General features: G+C 51.6%; 1 protein-coding gene across 1 annotated transcript in view; it reads right to left on the reverse strand.

The window, feature by feature from the left end:
• Window positions 1-19,397, reverse strand: part of LOC144284174 (uncharacterized) — a 51,034-nt gene that overhangs the window by 18,869 nt on the left and 12,768 nt on the right. Inside the window, exons 4-5 of the mRNA XM_077848499.1 lie at window positions 9,868-9,986; window positions 5,401-5,477 (exon numbers count right to left, since the gene is read on the reverse strand). Coding sequence (XP_077704625.1) covers window positions 5,441-5,477; window positions 9,868-9,986 — 156 coding nt within the window. The 3' untranslated portion in view covers window positions 5,401-5,440. The remainder of the gene's footprint in view (window positions 1-5,400; window positions 5,478-9,867; window positions 9,987-19,397) is intronic.

Below are 19,397 nucleotides of genomic sequence, written 5' to 3' on the forward strand. Positions count from 1 at the left end.
CCGACAAGGAGGACCCACCTGCAATCTTGGCCACCCTTGTGGTACATCATGTCCCGGCGCATGCTATCAGGGTCCGCCACATGCCGGAGCGGCCACCCAGCTCAGTGGAGCAACTAGTGTCTGCCCCTGTGCAATATCCTGAACCACCTCAACAACCGGCCCCAGCTCCTACCTCGGGGCCTGCTAAAGCTTCAGAGCCAGAGGTGATCGAGCTGGTCACGGCTCGAGCCGAGAAGCCAGCTGCTGAGACCAAACCAATGCACGTGGTGGTAACACCTCTGACTCACTGTTCCGACATGCAAGAGCTACCTGTACCCGTGGCCACCCTGGAGGAAGAGCACGCCCAGGTGCATGCTATCGGGTTCCCGCACATGCCGGAGCAGCCACCTGCCTCAGTGGAGCGAACGACTCTGGCCACCGAGCTACATCCTGAACCAAAACAAGAGCCCGCCACAGAGACTACAGTGAGGCCACCTGAAGCTTCTGGAGATGGAATACTTCCAAACTCGTTCTATGAGGCCAGCATCACCTGAAGTCCAGAAGCAGACAAAGACCCCACCCCACCAAAAAGGAGTGTTATAGACCGATGTCCCCGATGAACACGGATGCAAACGTTGTCTACAAGATACGAGCCAATAGGATCCAACGGTACATTGAGAAGTTACTCACCGTGACCAGGTGGCATTTATCCCCGGGACGCTAGGCTGGTTCAACACTCGGCAAACACTCCGTGTGACTGATCAGATCTGCAAGAGAAAAAACAAGAACCAGATGATCCTCTCAATAGATGCAGAGAAAGCATTTGACAAAATATGGCATCCTCTCCTAATCCAAATGCTTCAGAGTATAGGGACAGAGGGAACATTCCTCAGCATCTTCAAAGCCATCTACGACAACCTCCTGGCAAATTATCATTCCCAAGGGGCAAACGCTGGGAGCCTTTCCCCGAAAAAGATCAGGAACAAGACAGGGATGTCCACTCTCACCACTGCTATTCAACATAACACTAGACGTCGTAGCTTCAGGAATCAGGCAACCTAAAGAAATAGAAGGCATTCAAATCGGCCTAGAAGAAGTCAAACTCTCCCTTTTCGCAGATGACATGATACTGTACACCTAGAAAACCCAAAAGACTCCACCCCAAGACTGCTAGAACTCATACAGCAAATTCGGCAGTGTGGCAGGCTACAAAATCAATGCCCAGAAATCAGTGGCCTTTCTAGATGCTAACGATGAGACTGAAGAAAGAGAAATTAAGGAGTCATCTCCATTTACGATGGCACCCAAAACCATGCACTACCTAGGAATAAACCTAACCAAAGAGGTAAAGGATCTCTACCCGAAAAACGACAGAACATGTCTGAAAGAGACTGAGCAAGACACAAAGAGATGGCAAACTATTCCATGCTCATGGATACGAAGAATGAATATTGGGAAAACATCAACGTGACCCAGGGCAATTTGCACAATTAACATAATCCCTAACAAAAATACCACGGACTCTCCTCAGAGAGCTGGAACAGATCATCTGAAGATTTCTGTGGAATCGGAAAGGACCCTGAATGGCCACGGGAATAGTGCCAAGAAAACCACAGCGGGGGGAGCACAATGCCGGATTTCAGGTTGCGCTGCAAAGCTGTGCTCACCAAGACAGTGGGCACAGGCACAAAAACAGACACATCCATCAATGGAACAGAAGAGGAATCCAGAGGAATCCAGAATCAAGTCGATGGTCAAGACCATACATTCGACCAAGCAGGAGAGACCATCCACTGGAAAAAAGACAAGTCTCTTCCATAAATGCCAGGGGAATACTGGACAGTCACATGCAGAGGAGGGAAACTGGACCACTGTCTCACACCGTACACAAAGATAAACTCAAAATGGATGAAAGATGTAAATGTGAGACGAGATTCCATCAAAACCCTGGGGGAGAACACAGGCAACGCCCTACCTGAACTTGGCCACAGCAACTTCTTGCAAGATACACCCATGAAGGCCAGAGAAACAAAAGCAGAGATGAACTATTGGGACTTCACCAGGATGACAAGCTTCCACACAGCCAAAGAGACACTCAACAAAACCGACAGACAATCTCCAGAATGGGAGAAGCTACTTGCAAATGCCCCGTCAGATAAAGGGCCAGCATCCAAGATCGCTGAAGAACCTCTGCAACTCCACAGCAAAGAGACCAACCATCCAATCTGGAAATGGGCAAAAGACACGAACAGAAAAGTCACGGAGGAAGACCTAGGCGTACATGGCCAACAAGCACGCGAGACAATGCTCTGCATCACTGGCCATCAGGGAAATACAGATCAAAACCACAATGAGAAACCACCTCACAGCGGTGAGAACATTAACAAGACAGGAAATACCAAATGTTGGACAGGATGCGCAGAAAGGGGAACGCTTTCAAAATGCAAAACTTTCAGAGGTAGCCATACTCACCTGATAGGGACCAGGGCGGGGGGCAGGCTCCCGACCAGGCTGGGGCACTTAGGGTGGGACCTGAGAGCGGGGAGCGGGGAGGGTGGCGGGGGGCGGAGGAAGAGCCAGGGCCTTGGGGGGGCTCCTGGGGCCCAGCAGCCCAGGCCCTCAAGCCACCGCCCCAAGGCCGTGCCCTGACGCTGGATGGTGTCTGCATCCAAATCCCTCTGAGCGTACGCGGATGGGCTCGGCACCCTCCCTGAGCCCTGGTGGAGGGGCCCCGCACCCTCTCTGAGCCGCCGGAGGAGACCTGACCCGTAGGAGGCCCCATCGCCAGCCCCCTCCGCGAACAGGTCCCACCACTCCTCCCCCGCGCAGCCCTTTGTCTCTCGGTCTCTCCCTCCCTGTCTCTGGGTCTGTCCCTCCCTGTCTCTCTGTCTCTCCCTCCCTGTCTCTCGGTCTCCCTCCCTCTCTGTCTCTCCCACGCTGTCTAGATCTCACCCTCCTTGTCTCTGTGTCACCCTCTCTGTGTCTCAGTCTCTCCCTCCCAGTCTCTCGGCGTCTCCCTACCTGATTCCCTGCCTCTCCCTCCCTGTCTTTCTGTCTCTCCCTCACCGTCTCTCTCTCTCCGTCCCTGTCTCTCTGACTCTCCTTCCCTGTTTCTGTGTCTGTCTCTCCCTGCCACCCCATCTTGGTCTGTCCCCGCACCCCCCGCCCCCCGTCTCATTCTCTCCCCCCCTCTCTCTGACTCTCGCTCCCTGTCTCACCGGCTCTCCCTCCCTGTGTCTCTGTCTCTCTTTGTGTCTCTATCTCTCCACCAGTCTCTGTGTGTCTCCCTTCGTGTCTCCCGGTCTCTCACTCCCTGTCTCGTTCTCTCCATCTTGTCTCTGTGTCCCCCTCACTGTGTCTCGGTCTCCCTCCCTGTCTCTCTGTCTCTTCCTCACTGTCTCTCGGTGTCTCCCTCTCTGTCTCTGTCTCTCCCTCCGTGTCTCTCTGACTCTCCTTCCGTGTCTGGCTCTCTCCCTCCCTCCCTCAGTCTCCCTCCTTGTCTCGGTCTCTCCCTCGCCATCTCGCTGTCTTCTCTCCCTCCCCTCCCCGATCTCTCCTCCCTGTCTGTGTCCCCCTCCCTGTTTCTGTCCATCCCTCCGCTTCTCTGTCCCTCCTTCCCTCTCCATGTCAATCAAATAAAGGATGACAACCGTAGGATTCTCTCAACAGATGCAGAAAAAGCACTTGACCAAATAGACCATCCTTTCGTGATGAAAACCTTCTGCCCGGTACGGATACTGGGAACAAACCTCAATTCTCATAAAACCCGTCTCCAAAAGAGCCAGAGGGAAAGTCCTCTTCATTGGGAAAATCCTCGAGCTTTTAACTTAAGGTCAGGAACACGACAGGGTGTCCACCCTCAACGCTGTCGTTCGGCACAGTAGTAGCGGTCCCAGCTTTCGCAGTGACATTCCGAAACAGAGAGAAAAGGCATTCCGATCAGCCAAGAAGTCAAACTCTCACTCATCACAGAGGACATGACACTCTACGTGGAAAACCTCAAACAGTCACTAGATTGTACTTAAAGGATCTGTCCAACAAGACCACCTAACAATCGTGGATATCTATGCCCCGAATGTGGGAGCTGCCACGGATATCAATCAGTTGCGAAGCAAAGTTAAGACATACTTAGATAATAAGACACTTTTACTTAGAAACTCGAACACGGCGCTTTCTAGGATTGATAGATCTTCCAGGCACAGTATCTCCAAAGAAACAAGCGCATGAAAGGATGCAGTGTACCACATGGATCACACAGATGTTTACAGAACTTTACCTCCAAATGCAACTGAATTCACATTCTTCTCAAGTGCATGTGGAACTTTGTCCAGAAGAGACCACATACTGGGTCACAAATCAGGTCGTGATCGATACCAAAAGACTGGGATCGTCCCCTGCGTATTTTCAGACCATAATGCTCTGAAGCTAGAACTCAACCACAAGAAGAAGTTTGCAAGGATTTCACACGCGTGCAGGTTAAGGAACATCTTGCTAAAAGGCGAAAGGGTCAACCAGTACATTAGAGAAGAATTAAAAATATTCACAAAAACCAACGAGAATGAAGATACAACCAACCTGTTCCAAATCTTTGGGATACGGCAAAAGCGGTCCCAGATAGGGGAAATACATCGCAATACAAGCGTCCATCCAAACACTGGAAAGAACTCAAATACACAAGCTAATCTTGCACCTAAAGGAGCTGGAGAAGGAACGGCAAATGAAACCTTCACCCAGCAGAAGACAACAGTTAATAAAAATTCGAGCAGAACTCCAAGAAATAGAGAGCAGAGGAACTAGGGAAACACATCCACAAACCAGGAGGTGGATCTTTGAAAGAACCAGTTAGAGAGAGAAAAACCATTAAGCCAGCCTTATAAAAAGAAGAGAGAAAAGACTCCAATTAATAAAATCATGAATGAGAAACGAGAGATCACCACCACCACCAAGGAAATACAAACGATCTTAAAAACTCATCCTGAGCAGCTACACGCCAATAAATTGCGCAATCGAGCAGAAACGGACGCATTTCCTGAAAACCACAAACTACCAAAACCGGAACAGGAAGACACAGAAAACCCGAACAGGCCAATATCCAGGGAGGAAACTGAAGCAGTCATCATCAAAGACCTGCTAAGACACAAGAGCCCAGGGCCAGATGGGTTCCCTGGGGAATGCTATCAAACGTTTAAAGAAGAAACCATACCTATTTCTACTCAAGCGGTTCCGAAAGATAGACAAGAGATGGAATGCTTCCAAACTCGTTCTTGGAGGCCAGCAGCACCTTATGTCCAAAAGCAGAGAAAGACTCCACCCCACCCAAAAGGAGAATTATACTGCGGTGTCCCCGATGAACACGGATGCAAACGTCCTCAACAAGATACGAGCCAATAGGATCCAACGGTACATTGAGAAGTTACTCACCGTGACCAGGTGGCATTTATCCCCGGGACGCAAGGCCGATTCAACACTCGGCAAGCACTCCGTGTGACTGATCAGATCTGCAAGAGAAAAAACAAGAACCAGATGATCCTCTCAAGAGACGCAGAGAAAGCATTTGACAAAATCCATTCCTGATCCAAACGCTTCAGTGTACAGAGATAGAGGGAAAGTCCCTCAGCATCTTCAAAGCCATCTTCGACAAGCCCCTGGCAAATTATCATTCCCAATGGGGAAACACCGGGAGCCTTTCCCCGAAGACCAGGCACGAGACGGGGATGTCCACTCTCACCGCTGCTATTCTCAACATAGTATGAGACGTCACGGCCTCAGCAATCAGGCAACGAAAAGAAATAAAAGGCATTCAAACCCACAAAGGAAAAGTCAAACTCTCCCTCTTCGCCGATGACATGATACCGTACCTAGAAAACCCAAAAGACTCCACCCGAAATTGCTGGAACACCTACAGCATGTTAAGCAGTGTGGCGGGATACAAACTCAGGGTCCAGAAACCAGTGGCGTTTCTGTACGTGAACAATGAGACCGAGGAAAGGGACATTGAGGAAGGGGTCAATCCCATTTATACAACCGCAGCACCCATAAAAAGCATGAGCTACCTAGAAAGAAACCTAACCAAAGGGGTAAAGGATCTCTACCCGAAACATTGCAGCACACGTCTGAAAGAAACTGAGGAAGACACAAAGAGATGGAAAAAGGTTCCATGCTCCTGGGTTGGAAGAATTAATATTGGGGAAAATGTCAACGTGACCCAGGGCAATTTACACAACTAGTGCAAAATCTGTCAGAAATTCCACAGACTCTCTTCAGAGAGCTGGAACAAATCATCGGAAGACTTGTGTGGAATCAGAAAAGACCCCAAACAGCCACGGGAATTATAGCCAATAAACCCACTACGGGTGGGGGGGGGGGCAGCACAATGCCCTATTTCAGGGTGTGCCACAAAGCTGTGACCATCAAGACGGTGTGGTAATGGCACAAAAACGGACACATGGATCAATGGAATAGGGCAGAGCATCCAGAAGTGGACCCTCAACTCTACGGGCAACTAAGATTCGGCCAGGAAGGAAAGACCATCCACGGGGGAAAAAAAGACAGTCTGTTCGATAAAGGCTGCTGGGAACACTGGACAGCCACATGCAGAGGAATGAAACTGGACCATTCCTCTCACACCAAACACAAGGATAAACTCAAAACGCATGAAGGATGTAAATGTGAGACAAGATTCCATCAAAACCCTCCGGGAGAACACAGGCAACAACACCCATCTTGAACTGGGCCACAGCAAATTCTTGCAAATGACATCAGCCACGAAGGCCAGAGAAACAAGAGCGAAATGGACTGCTGGGACTTCATCAAGATGAGCCGCTTCCGCACAGCAAAAGAAAAACTTGTCCCCGAAGACAAACAGTAACCTCCCTGATAGTGGCCATAGTAATTTCTTCCTAGACTTGTCTCCAGAGGAAAGGGAAACAAAGCTAAAAGTGAACTATTGGGACTTCATCAAGATAAAAATCTGCACAATGAAGGAAACAATCAACGAAACTAAAAGGCAGCCTACAGAATGGGACAAGATGTTTACAAATGACATACCTGATAAAGGGTTAGGATCCGAAATGTATAGAGAACTTACCAAACTCAACACCCAAAAAACAAATAATCCAGCTAGGAAATAGGCAGAAGACACGAATAGACATTTTTCCAAATAAGCCACACAGATGGCCAACAGACACATGAAAAGATATTCAACATCACTCATCATCAGGGAAATACAAATCAAACCATGATGAGACATCATCTCACACCTGTCAGAATGGCCAAAATTAACAACACAAGAAGCAACAAGTGTCGGTGAGTGGTAAAGAAAGGAGAACCCTCTTTCATTGCTGCTGGGAATGAAAACTGGTACAGCCACTCTGGCAAACAGTATGGAGTTTCCTCAAAGAGTTAAAATAGTACTACCCTAAGATTCAGCAATTGCACTACTAGGTATTTACCCAAAAGATACAAAAATACTGATTCGAAAGGGTATATGCCCCCTCGTGTTTAGAGCAGCATTATCAATAATAGCCAAACTATCAAGAAAGCCTAAATGTTGATCAACGTGCATGGATAAAGATGTGGTCTCACCCCAGTGAGAATGGTGAAAATTAACAAGACAGGAAACAACACACGTTGGAGAGGATGTAGAGAGAGGGGGACCCTCCTGCACTGTTGGTGGGAACGTGAACTGGTGTAGCCACTCTGGAAAACTGTGTGGAGGCTCCCCAAGAAGTTAAAAATAGAGCTACCCTACGGCCCAGCAAATGCACTGCTGGGGATTTACCCCAAAGATACAGATGCTGTGAAACGCTGGGACACCTGCACCCCGATGTTTCTAGCAGAAATGTCCACAATAGCCACACTGTGGAAGGAGCCGAGATGTCCTTCAACAGACGAATGGGTAAAGATGCGGTCTATGTATACGATGGAATATTACTCCGCCATCAGAAAGGACAAATACCCACCATGTGCTTCGATGTGGATGGAACTGGAAGGTATTATGAGGAGTGAAAAAGTCAACTGCAGAAGGACAATCATCATATGGTTTCACTCATATGTGGAATATAAGAAATAGTGAAAGGGATTCTAAGGAAAAGGAGGGGAACTGAGCGAGTAAAATTAGAGAGGGAGACAAACCGTGAGAGACTCCTAACTCTGGGAAAGAAACAAAGGGTTGCAGAAGGGGAGGTGAGTGGGGGGATGGGGTAACTGGGTGACTGAGGAGGGCACTTGGTTGGACGACCACTGGATGTTATACTATATGGTGGAAAATCGAATTTTAATAAAAGCAAACGTAAAAACAAAAACAAAAAAGATGTGGTCTATATATACAATGGAATACTACTGGGCCATCCAAAAAGAATGAAATCCTGCCATTTGCAACATCTGGTTGGAGCTAGAGCGTATTATGCTCAGTGAAATAAGTCAGTCAGAGAAAGACAAACACCATATAATTTCACTCATGTATGGAATGTAAGAAATGAAACAGATGAACACAGGGAGAGAAAAGAGAGAGACGCAAACCAGGAAACAGATTCTTAGCTACAGAGAACACGCTGAGGGTTGCCAAGGCGAGGGGAGAGAGGGAGTGGGTATTAAGGCGGGCACCTGTGATGAGCACTGAGCATTATGTGTAAGTGATGGATCACTAAATACTACCCTGGAAAGTAATAATGGCTATATGTTAACCATCGAATTTATATAAAAACTTGAAACCTAAAAGAAGTAATACAACAAAGAATGCAGCTAGTAAAAAGAGGAAGGGAAAAAAAAGAGGGAGAGCGAGAGAGAAAAGGGAATGTATGATGTAGTAGAATAAAATTCTTTGTGATAGGATTTGTAAAAACAAGCAAACCTCAGAGGGTGTCTGGGGCAAGCTGCTTCGTCACCTGTAAAACGGGAACAATCCCTACCTCCTGGGGCTGCCATGAGAGGAACGGGGGAGGAAGAGGACGCCTACCGCAGGCCCTGGCACCAAGTGGAATATTGCTCAGCTGTTATCCTGACGTGGGCCAAGATCCAGCTCAAATGCCACCACCCAAGCCAGTGCAGAGACACAGTGCCAACCCTCTCCAGCCCACGCAGGACATGGGAGGTGAGGAACAGCGGGAAAGAGCAGCTGTGACACCTATCACCCAAGAAAGAGTTCGCCACCCCCCCCCTCCATGGGACCTGCTTCCAAGCCTGCAGGTGCTCACCTGGGCCTCCTGACGCACACCCGCTCCCTCCTCTCCTCACATTGAGGCCTTCCACCCCCACCTGCCCAAGGCCTCCCACCTCTGCCACTACCTGCACTGCACACTTACTCCTCACCTCCTGCATCACCTCCACCTCCACCAGCACCTCCCATTTCCATCACTGTCACTTCCATTATCTCTCACCCTTACGCTCACCACCTCCTCTACAACCTCCCACATCACCTCCCATCTCAATCACCTCCTCGCCAACCACCACAGCCAACCACCACAGCCCCCGTATCCATCACCTCCACTTCCATCACTTCCCACAATCACCCTCACTGTCTCCATTATGCCCACCCCGGCAATCACCTCCACCACTTCAACATCCACCTCCTCCACCTTCCTCCTCCTCCTCCTCCACCTCCAACTCTTCCCCCTCCTCCTCCACCTCCTCTTTCTCCACCCCTTCCCCCCCTTCTCCACCTCCGCTCCTCCCCTCCTCCTCCAACTGTACTGCCTCCCCTCTACTCCTCCACCTCTTCCACCTCCTTCTCTATCTCCTCCTCCTCCTCTTCCACCTCTTCCCCTCCTCCTCCACCACTTCCACCACTTCCCCCTCCCCCCTCCCCCCCACATCCACCGCCTCCACCTCCACCTCCATCATCTTCATCTGAGCTCCCCAAGGCCCAGCACCTGGCCGCATCAGCCCTACCTCACATTGTCATGCCGCTGGATGTAAATCTTGTGGAAAATCCTTTCGGGGGGCTTCAGGAAGTCCTCCTTCATCTCCATGGCAACATACCGGGGCAGAAGGCTCATAAGCAGCCGCTCCTGGACAGGAGAGACAGGTCTGTGTGATGCAGCAGGACTCCCCTGCGAGTCCTCGATCACCCCACCGAGGTGGTGTGAGGAGCTGCCCTGCACAAGGGGCTGCAGACCCTCCTCACGGGCAGCAGGCGGCCTGGTGCTACAGACCCTGCCTGGCCCCTGGGCCCCTGCAGCCTGTGCCCAGGCCTGGAGTGGCATTACACAGGAAACTCGCTCCCGGAGCACTGGCAAGGGGCCTGCATCACCTCCACGACACCCGGGCCACCACGGCAACCTTCACCCACCGTCCACCCACTCGTGTGCCCCCGCTTCACCGAGCAGAGGTCACAGGGAGGAAATGCCACCGGCCTCAACCAGGATGGCCAGGCCTCACTCCGCATCCCACTGCCCAACACGGCCCCAAAAGGAACCTCCAGGTCGGCCGTAAAACCCGCCCCCCTGGACAGACGGGAGTCCCGTGACCTCACAGAGATCGGTACACAACGTCTCATTTCCCCCCGGTCCTATTTTCCGATTTCTTCCTTCTCTCTGGGGGTCAGATGTTTTCTTCCCTCTCAGAGAATGGAATAAACATCTAGGCTTTTCCAGAGGTGCCCTGCCGCACAGGAGACTCCATCCCTCTTCCGGGGACTCAGTTTCCCCACCTGCCTCATTCTGCCTCTCCTCCTCCCAGGGATCCTCACCCGCCGCCAAGCCCCCTGGCCCGTGACCACAGCTGGCCACACCTGCATCTGAGGCCCTCCCCTCAGGGCCTCTCACTCCCCTTCCCAGCCTGCTTCGGGAAGCAAAGAGATTACATTGAAATCCCAGTAGACTGAGGAAGGAAGCCTGCTCAGAAGAGCAAACACGGCAGAGACTGGGCAAGAGAAGCCGCTCCCTCACTCCATCCCTCCAGCGCCAGGCTCTGCTCCGGGCCCCCTGCCCTCAGCTGCAGCCTGTCCCATCAACGCAGCAGCTCTAGTGAAGCCCTCGACCCCTGGCATCCCCCAGCCCACAGCAGGCATCGGGAGACCTCCTGGACCACAGCCCCATTCCGTGAGGCCACGTCCCACGTGATGACCTCAGGATGATGATGAGAGCGGCACAGTGACAGGAGTCCCCCGGAACCCAGGGGGCCTCTGGGAGATGGCCTCGGAGGCCTGGGGCAGGGGTGTGAGGGCTTCACCCGTCTGCTCTGGATTCCACGGAGCACGTCACAGGCCTAACACATGGAGCCCACACCCCTCAGGAGCCTCCCCAGGTCATGCGTCTCCACGTAAACCGCAGAGGAGAAGGCCGGCCAAGCGCCGCTAGATGCTACGTGGAGCCAAGCAGACGAGGCCAACCTGAGTCCCGGGCCTGGAGCCTGTGCCCAGAGCCATGTGGCCCGAGCAAGGCCTGGCTCTGCCCTGAGACCCACCCCCACGGCGGCCAAATGGACAGACTGCAATGCCGCGGCGGGACTTCACGCTACTGCCATGGCCTGTGACCACTCTCAGCACTGGGACCCCTGGGAGAGAGGCTCTGAGTGCTGGCGAGCACACGGACGCCATGCATGGACACGTCCAGGCTGACATGTGAGGGGCAGCCCCAGCGCACGGGGTGTGGGAGCTGCTGTGTGACTGGTGCCTGGCCAGCAGACGCCGACCCCTTCCTTGGCCGGGGGGCCTCTGGGGCGAGGCTGAGACACAGGCAGAGGGTGCCAGACTGTGCGGGCGGTGGAGGGAGCTTGGGCAGGGCCTCACCCAGGCCACCTCGCGGACAGGCCAAGGGCAGCATCAGCAACAAGAAGACACCTGGAAGTTGCTGGAAATGCCTTGAGGCACGAGGCCGGGACACGACAGAATGCTGCCCCAGAACACACATGGGGCTTCACGCTCTCCTAGGAAGACCCAGCGTCACAGGGCCCCACGACCCTGGGCCGCCTGGGCTGCCGAGCTGCGGTTAGGGGCTCAGGGGTGGCTCCTGCACCAGTGTGCCCCGCACGGAGGGTCCCTGGAGAAGTGCACGGTGGCCTGGCCTTGCATCGCACCTCTGCCCTGTCTGAATTCCATCACACCAGACAGGGAGATAGGCGCACAGTGTCCTCAGCAGGTGCTCTGTGAGGGGGTCATTGCCCCCCAGACCCTGCTCCCCCTTTGCCTGCCACACCTCCAATTCCCACTGCTCAGGGCTCAGGTCTTAAATCCCTCCCCTGCACCTACAAATACGCTACATCAGATCAAACAAGGGAGGCTGCCCCCCACACCCGCCGTGCCCAGCACACCCTCCTCCCCGTTCAGTATTCTCCTAATGCCCTGGAACCCCTCCCTCTCCAAGGACCCCAGCTAAGGGCACACCTCCAGGACCTGGTCTCTCCATCCCGTCAGCTGCCCTGCACCGTGGAGTTAGGACAGGGAAACTGAGTCAGTCATAGACCACAGGAGAGCACCATGCTGGGAATGCTGGGCAGTGGCATCTGGTGCTGGAAGTGAGGCCAGGGCAGAGCTGGCCGCTGTTCCCACATCCCTTCGTCACCACGAGCACAACCGTTTAGCCCCTTACTTTCATCTGGGGCTCAGAGACCTAAGATAAACACCCCGTTATCCAGCCTGCTCTTGCAGCTAGATGTGGCCCAGGAGACAGGGGGTGAAAGGACACGTGAGAGCTTCTGGAATGGCTCTTAAAGAAGGCCTATTCTTCCTTTCGTCCCTCTGTTGCTGGGGACATGGTCTTGATGTCCAGCCCTCTACCTACCATCTTGATTCACGAGGACGAGGGCCACACACCAGCAGTGGCAGACCAGTGAAGAGATGGAGACTGGGCTGGAAGGGCTGCATGGATCAGCCCTGCCACCTCAGCCATAAAGAGGCTCCCTGGAACCCGCACACGAGGGGGAAAGAGTGCTCACACTTGCATAAGCCACTGTCATATGAAATTCCTAAGGACAGGCTGTGGCTGTACTTCTGACCAGGGGCTCAGCATCAGCTGCACCCACGAGATTAGGGATGGTCCCTAAAGCCGACACACATAACCAAGAGTAAAAGCACACAGCTTTCCCATAGGGAGCAAAGCGCCATCTGGCAAGATCAAGCACCCATCCCCTATTAAAAACAGCAAAACCTGGAACAAAGTAGTTTTCTGACATCATAAAGGTATTACCTGCAATCCACGTCCAATCTCAGACCCAGCCCGAAAGCCCCAAGCGGCAGTAAACACTGCATCAGGAGCCGACAAGCCTGATGTGGTCTGACCAGCAAAATAAAACACAAGCCAGAAATCCAAAGGACAAACTCATGAACGTGGATCCTACAAAGTCTTCCAGCGTCCTACAAACACCAAAACGTGACTTAAGATAAATGTATTAGGGACGCCTGGGTCGCTCAGTGGTTGAGCGTCTGCCTTCCACCCGGGGTGTGACCCTGGGGTCCTGGGATCAAGTCCTGCATCGGGCGGGCTCCCTGCAAGGAGCCTGCTTCTCTCTCTGCCTCTGTCTCTGCATCTCTCTGTGTCTCTCATGAATAAATACATAAATAAAATCTTAAAAAAAAAAAAAGAAAATCATGCAGCACAAGAGAACCAGAACAATCTCAACAAATGAATAAAGACAAATCAATAGACACCAACAGCACGATTAACAGAATAATCACCATACGTAACGAGATTTTAAAGCAGCTATTGTAAGAATCATTCGATAAACAGCCACAAACACACCTGAAAAAAATGAAAGAAGAAAAAAGAACTCCAGCAAAGAGATAAAAGATACAAAAGAGACTCAAATACAAATGTTGGAGCTGAAAAAAAAATGAAATAAAAAGCTCGACAGGTGGCAGAGAACAGAGGAGAGACAGCCTAGTGACCTTGCAGGCGGAATGACAGAGATTGCCCACACGGATAAAACAGAGCAGAGACTGGGGAGGAAATCCCAAAAATACAGTGACCCGTGGGACCGTAACAAAAGATCCCACATTCATGTCCACGGAGTCACCAAAGAAGGGTAAGAAAATGGCTAGAAAACTTCAGAGAATTAGTGGATGAAAAGACCCCAAATTTGACAAAAGACCTAAATCTCCACACTCAGGAAACTGGAAAGACCCCAGTGCAGACAAACCGAAGACATCCACACCAGGACACAACACAGTCAAACCTCAGAAACGTCACGACAGCGGACGAGGCCAGAGAGCAACGGGGGAGTAACGGTGCCTCTCCCACGAGAAACACGGTTCGAATTACCGCAGATTTCTCATCGGGGATCGTGGAGGCCATGAGACGGTGGCCGGCTTTTCGAGTGCAAGAGAAAAGAACTGTGTACCCAGAGCCCTTCGGGAATGAAAGAAATCAAGAGGGAAAAGTAGGAGGCCTTGTCACCAACAGACCTGCCCCAAGAGAAAGACCTGTAACCAGAAAGAAAAGGAGAAAAGGAAGCATCTGGGCATAGGGGAGGAAGAAATGACATGACATAAGCAAAAATATCCATGAATAAAATTGACTTCCCTTCTCCGCTACGTGCTGGTTGACGCGAGCCATACAGCACTGCCTGGTGTGGCTCAAATGTATGCAGAAGAAATATTTAAGACCATGTTGTCGCAGGTGAGGCTGAAGGCCACGGAGGTGGGGTTTCTGCACTTCGCCCTACCCGGTAACATGTCGACAACAGTAGAATGTGACGTTACGTGTCTTTAGTATAAAACCTCAAGCAGCACTGAGAAAGATACGCACTCATGGGCACAATGATATAGCAAAGCTGAATTCTAAAAACGCGTTCGACTAACACAGAGGAAAGCAGGACAAAGAAACAAAACATAAAATGACAGGTGGATGCTCTGACATGATAATTACATGAAAGACAAGTGTTCTAAACATACAAAAGAGACACATCGGCAGAGTGATTTTTAACAAGTATGACCCAGGGACGCCCGGGTGGCTCAGCGCTGGAGCATCTGCCTTTGGCTCAGGGCATGATCCCAGGGTCCTGGGATCGAGTCTCGCATCAGGCTCCCCACGGGGAGCCTGCTTCTCTGCCTGTGTCTCTGCATCTGTGTGTGTGTGTGTGTGTCTCTCTCGTGAATAAGTAAACTCTTTTTTAAAAAAAAATTTTAAGAAGAAAAATAAATGATAGAAAATCTGGACAAAGATTAGCAACGATACAGAGCACTCAAGAAGACCATCAGCCAACAGTTATGTCAACAACAAGTATAAAACACCTCGCCCAAGAAGTGCAGAAAACACGTTGTCTTCAAGCACCCACAGAACTCACACCAAGACAGGCCATATCCTGGGCCATGACACGAAATTCAGCGTATTTACAAGAATTCAAATTCTAGAGCATGGTCTTTGAAAATCACGGACTCAAACTAAAAATCGGTAGCAGAAAACAGCAGAAAAATCTCCAAGTATTGAGAAACTAAGCAAAACGATTCTAAGCAATCCAGGAGTTGAAAGGAGATGTCATAGGAAAGTTTTAAAAATACACAGAACCGAATGAAAGTGAAAACACCACACACCAATATCGGTGGCGCGCAGCTCTGAAAGGGAAATTTATGAGACTATTTGCTCATACTAAAAAAGAGAAAGTTGTCAAATAATCTAAGCTTCCATTTAAATAATCTGGACAAAGAAGAACAAAGTAAAGCAAATTTAGAGGAGGGAATATCATAATAAATGCAAGAAAAAATCAAAGAAACTGAAAACGGGAAAAAAAAAAACCAAAATCAATGAAACAAAAATGTGATCCTTTAAATACAGCAAATAAAATACGCAAACCTCTAGCAAAATGAGTGAGAGAGAGAGACTGATATGACATAATTAACAAAATCAGGAAGGAAACGTTATCATTACAGACCCTGCAGAAACCGAAAAGATAAAGGGAACAGTAGTAACACTTCACACATGAATTTGACCATTTCAAAGATACAAACAAGCTTCTCAAAAATGTACAAGCCACTACAACTCACGCAGTAAGATATAAATACTGTGAATAAAACAGGCTGGTTGACACCCACCCACTGTAACGTATTAAGTAAACTGAATTCTTAATTGTAAAATTCATATACCAATAAAAAATAAAGAAATAAAAAAATAAAATTCATATAGAAGAAATCTCCAGATCCTGATGGTTTTACTAGATATGCCTGCCAAGCACTGAAGAAAATTTAACACCAATTCTACCTAAACTTTTCCAGAAAATATCAGCCTTAGCAAGACTTTTCTAGATATGTCTCCTCATGTGAGTGAAGCAAAAGCAAAAATAAATTATTGGTCCTGTACCAAATAAAAAGCTTTTACACGGCAAAGGAAATAATTAACAAAATGAAAAAGAAATGAAACCTACTGAATGGGAGAAGGTATCTGCAAATGGTAGATTCAATAAGCGGTTAGTATCCAACATATATAAAGAACCCAGACAATTCCACTTCGGAAACCCAAATTATGCAATTAAAAAACGGGCAGAAAATCTGAATATGCATTTCTCTAAAAAAGACATCCAGATGGCCAACAGGTGCATGAAAAGATGCTCAACGTCATTTATCACCTGGGGAATGCGAATCAAAACCACAATGAGATACCACTTTACCCCAAGGGAACACCCCCCAACTCCTGATATAAAGTCAATATTATCTGATACCAAAACTGGATCAAGACAAAAAGTAAACTTTGTCAGGGAGATCCCCGGGTGGCCCAGCGGTTTAGCGCCTGCCTTCGGCCCAGGGCGTGACCCTGGAGACCCGGGATCGAGTCCCCCGTCGGGCTCCCTGCATGGAGCCTGCTTCTCCCTCTGCCTGGGTCTCTGCCTCTTTCTCTCTCTCATGACTAAATAAGTAAGATTTAAGAAAAAAAAAAGAAAAAGAAGACTTTGTCAGCTCTGCTTCCACGGTGTCCAGGCAATCATGGGGATGACAACACACGGGGTAGCCGCAGCCCCTGCAGAGCCCCACACGTGGCACATGGATGCGCCAAGGCGTCCAGACAAAACCCGCTCCCCGCTCAGCGCCAGGAAGGGCCTGGGGGTGACCGCCCAGGAGCACAGCGCCGGGAACCGGGGCCACTCCCCACGTGTGTGCGACCTGCACGTCGGCGACTCTGGAGAGTCACCCTGCGCCCACATCCCCGGGACAAGCGGGAGCGGGAATGGCGCCTTCCCCGGACGCCCACACGGCTCAGGGGTGACCACGGGCCCGGAGACGACGGTCACTGCTAAGTCAACATTTGGGTGGCCACGGGCTTTCCGAGCCCTCTATTTGCTTCTCGAACCAGTTTCGATCCTGGAAACTGTGCGGGAACTGGTGCATCTCGGAGTTTTCAAATCTCCTGCTAGTGACGAATCCTGAGTGTTTCCCTTGTGTCTGCTTTTAGCACGGCTCTATCTGCCGCCGAGCCTTCCGTCCCTAACACCCGCCCTATGCCCATTCTTTCTTCTTGATCAGCTGCCCTAAGGCTTTCCCGTTTCGAAGACCTAAGGTTGGACGTCTTTGTTCTGGAAGCGAAAGACCCTCCAAGTCCCTTTGGAGTATCTGACCCCCGGGGCCGCAAGCCCTCGCCGTGTGCCAAGCCTACTCCCGTGTGACAGACCCGACCCCCAGGCCCCAACAGAGAAGACATGGCAGGTCAAAGTCCGGACTCGCCCGCTCTGGGCCAGCCAGAGATGCATGGACGTGACCCTCACCCTCCTGTTCCAAAAGCACTGTGTGAACCACCAAGAAAAATGACGGAAATGTCTGAAATATGGAACTATTGAGTTTTAACACCAGGAGAAGCAAGGCGAGAGAAACACACGTGGGGACACGGGGACCACCCCGGAGGAGACACCGGCCTCTCCACGGTGAGCGGCCCGTTGGCACCCACGGGGCCAGAGCGTGGGCCAGGAGGGGTCAAACACATACGCCACAAAGAAATACGAAGGGCAACCGTGTGGAGAGGCCGTCCCGCGTCAGTGAGGGCCAGGAGGCGCAGCAAGGCCCGCCAGGGAGTGGAGGATGGACAAAGAAGACCAGACTCCTCTCCGGGACGCACGCCGGGCCCCCGACCACCAGGCCCGCCTCAGCCGGCCCCCCATGGACTGGCGGGCCCCGGGGCCCCGCTCAGAGGCCACCGCTACCGGAGCCACGCGCGATCGCGGATAACTTCGAAGGAGAACATGGAACACGGCGTAACCGGGAGACCCCCCCGGAGCCGGGGCGAGGCGCGAAGTCGCACCTGCTCTCCCGACAACACAGCTGAGGCCTGCTCCCAGGCGATGAACCAGGATGAACTCCTCCTCGGGATGAGTCACGTTTTCAAAACACGGCGTCTAAACGTCGGGGCCGAGAACACAAAGTCCCGCGCGCACGCCGGGGAGGAAGGCACAGCGGCCTCAAGCTACATTCAAAGCACCGGTGGATCCGTCCGTGGGAAAATGCAGAAAATCTAAATATCCGGACCCAGAGTGACAACACGGTAACAGCAGTCACCGGGCTGACGGGTCAGGGTGACATCTGCCATCTTGCAGAGTTGCTGCGCCCACACGCCGGCCCTGAGCCTCCCGGTGTCTGGGCTCCCCCCTCTGTGGGATGAGCCCTTGCTGGCGGAGCTGACACGAGCACGCAGAGTGGCCCCGTGACGGCAGGAGGGAGTGTGACCGCTCGCCCCTGGGGCCGGGGCCGGGGGTGCGGTTAGAGCGCAGGCCTGGGAGTCTGCATGCACGTGCGGTCCACGCCGCGGCCACCACTGCAGCATCGCTCGCGGCCGACCCCAAGCTCGGGGGCCCAACAGGCCCAGAGCCTCACGTGGTCGTCGGGAAAGGCAGCCACGGGAAGAGAAGAGATGAAGACAGACACACGCCGAGCACGGAAAGAAAGACATCCGAAAGGAAACGCAGAGGAGATGGAAGACAGGAGGAAGAGCAAAGGGAAACTCAGAAGAGGAAGACGCAGCGGCGGCCCCCAAACGTCGCTTCTTCAAGGATGTCGGGGAGGCATCCAAGGGGGGTCCCCGCGCTGCGCGTGCAAGCGTCTCAAAAACGGCCAAGAGACCCTCAGTTGGCGGGGCTGATGTCGCAGGAGACGCTCAGGGACCAGCCCCGGGGACTCCGGATCGTACGCACGTGTGTGCCTGCATGCACACACACACTCAGCCACACACTCGTCTGCACACATGCGCACACTCACATCCACACACGCATCCACACGCATCCACACATGTGCAGTTACGCACACATCCACACATATATGCACACACCCGACGTTTGCATGCATATGTTCACATATCCCCACATACATGTACACACATGCACACACTCACGTACAGACACTGGCATGCACAGAGTCCACACGAATGCAAATCCACACGCGTAGACACACACAGGCATGGACACTTGCACACATGCTCCACATAGACACATACACGTGTGTACAGACACAAATGCACACGTTTCCGCACATGTGGCCCACACACACGCATACCAGCTCTGCAGCTCGCCCT

Source organism: Canis aureus, chromosome 15, assembly GCF_053574225.1.
Source record: "Canis aureus isolate CA01 chromosome 15, VMU_Caureus_v.1.0, whole genome shotgun sequence".
NCBI classification, from domain to species: Eukaryota; Metazoa; Chordata; class Mammalia; order Carnivora; family Canidae; genus Canis; species Canis aureus.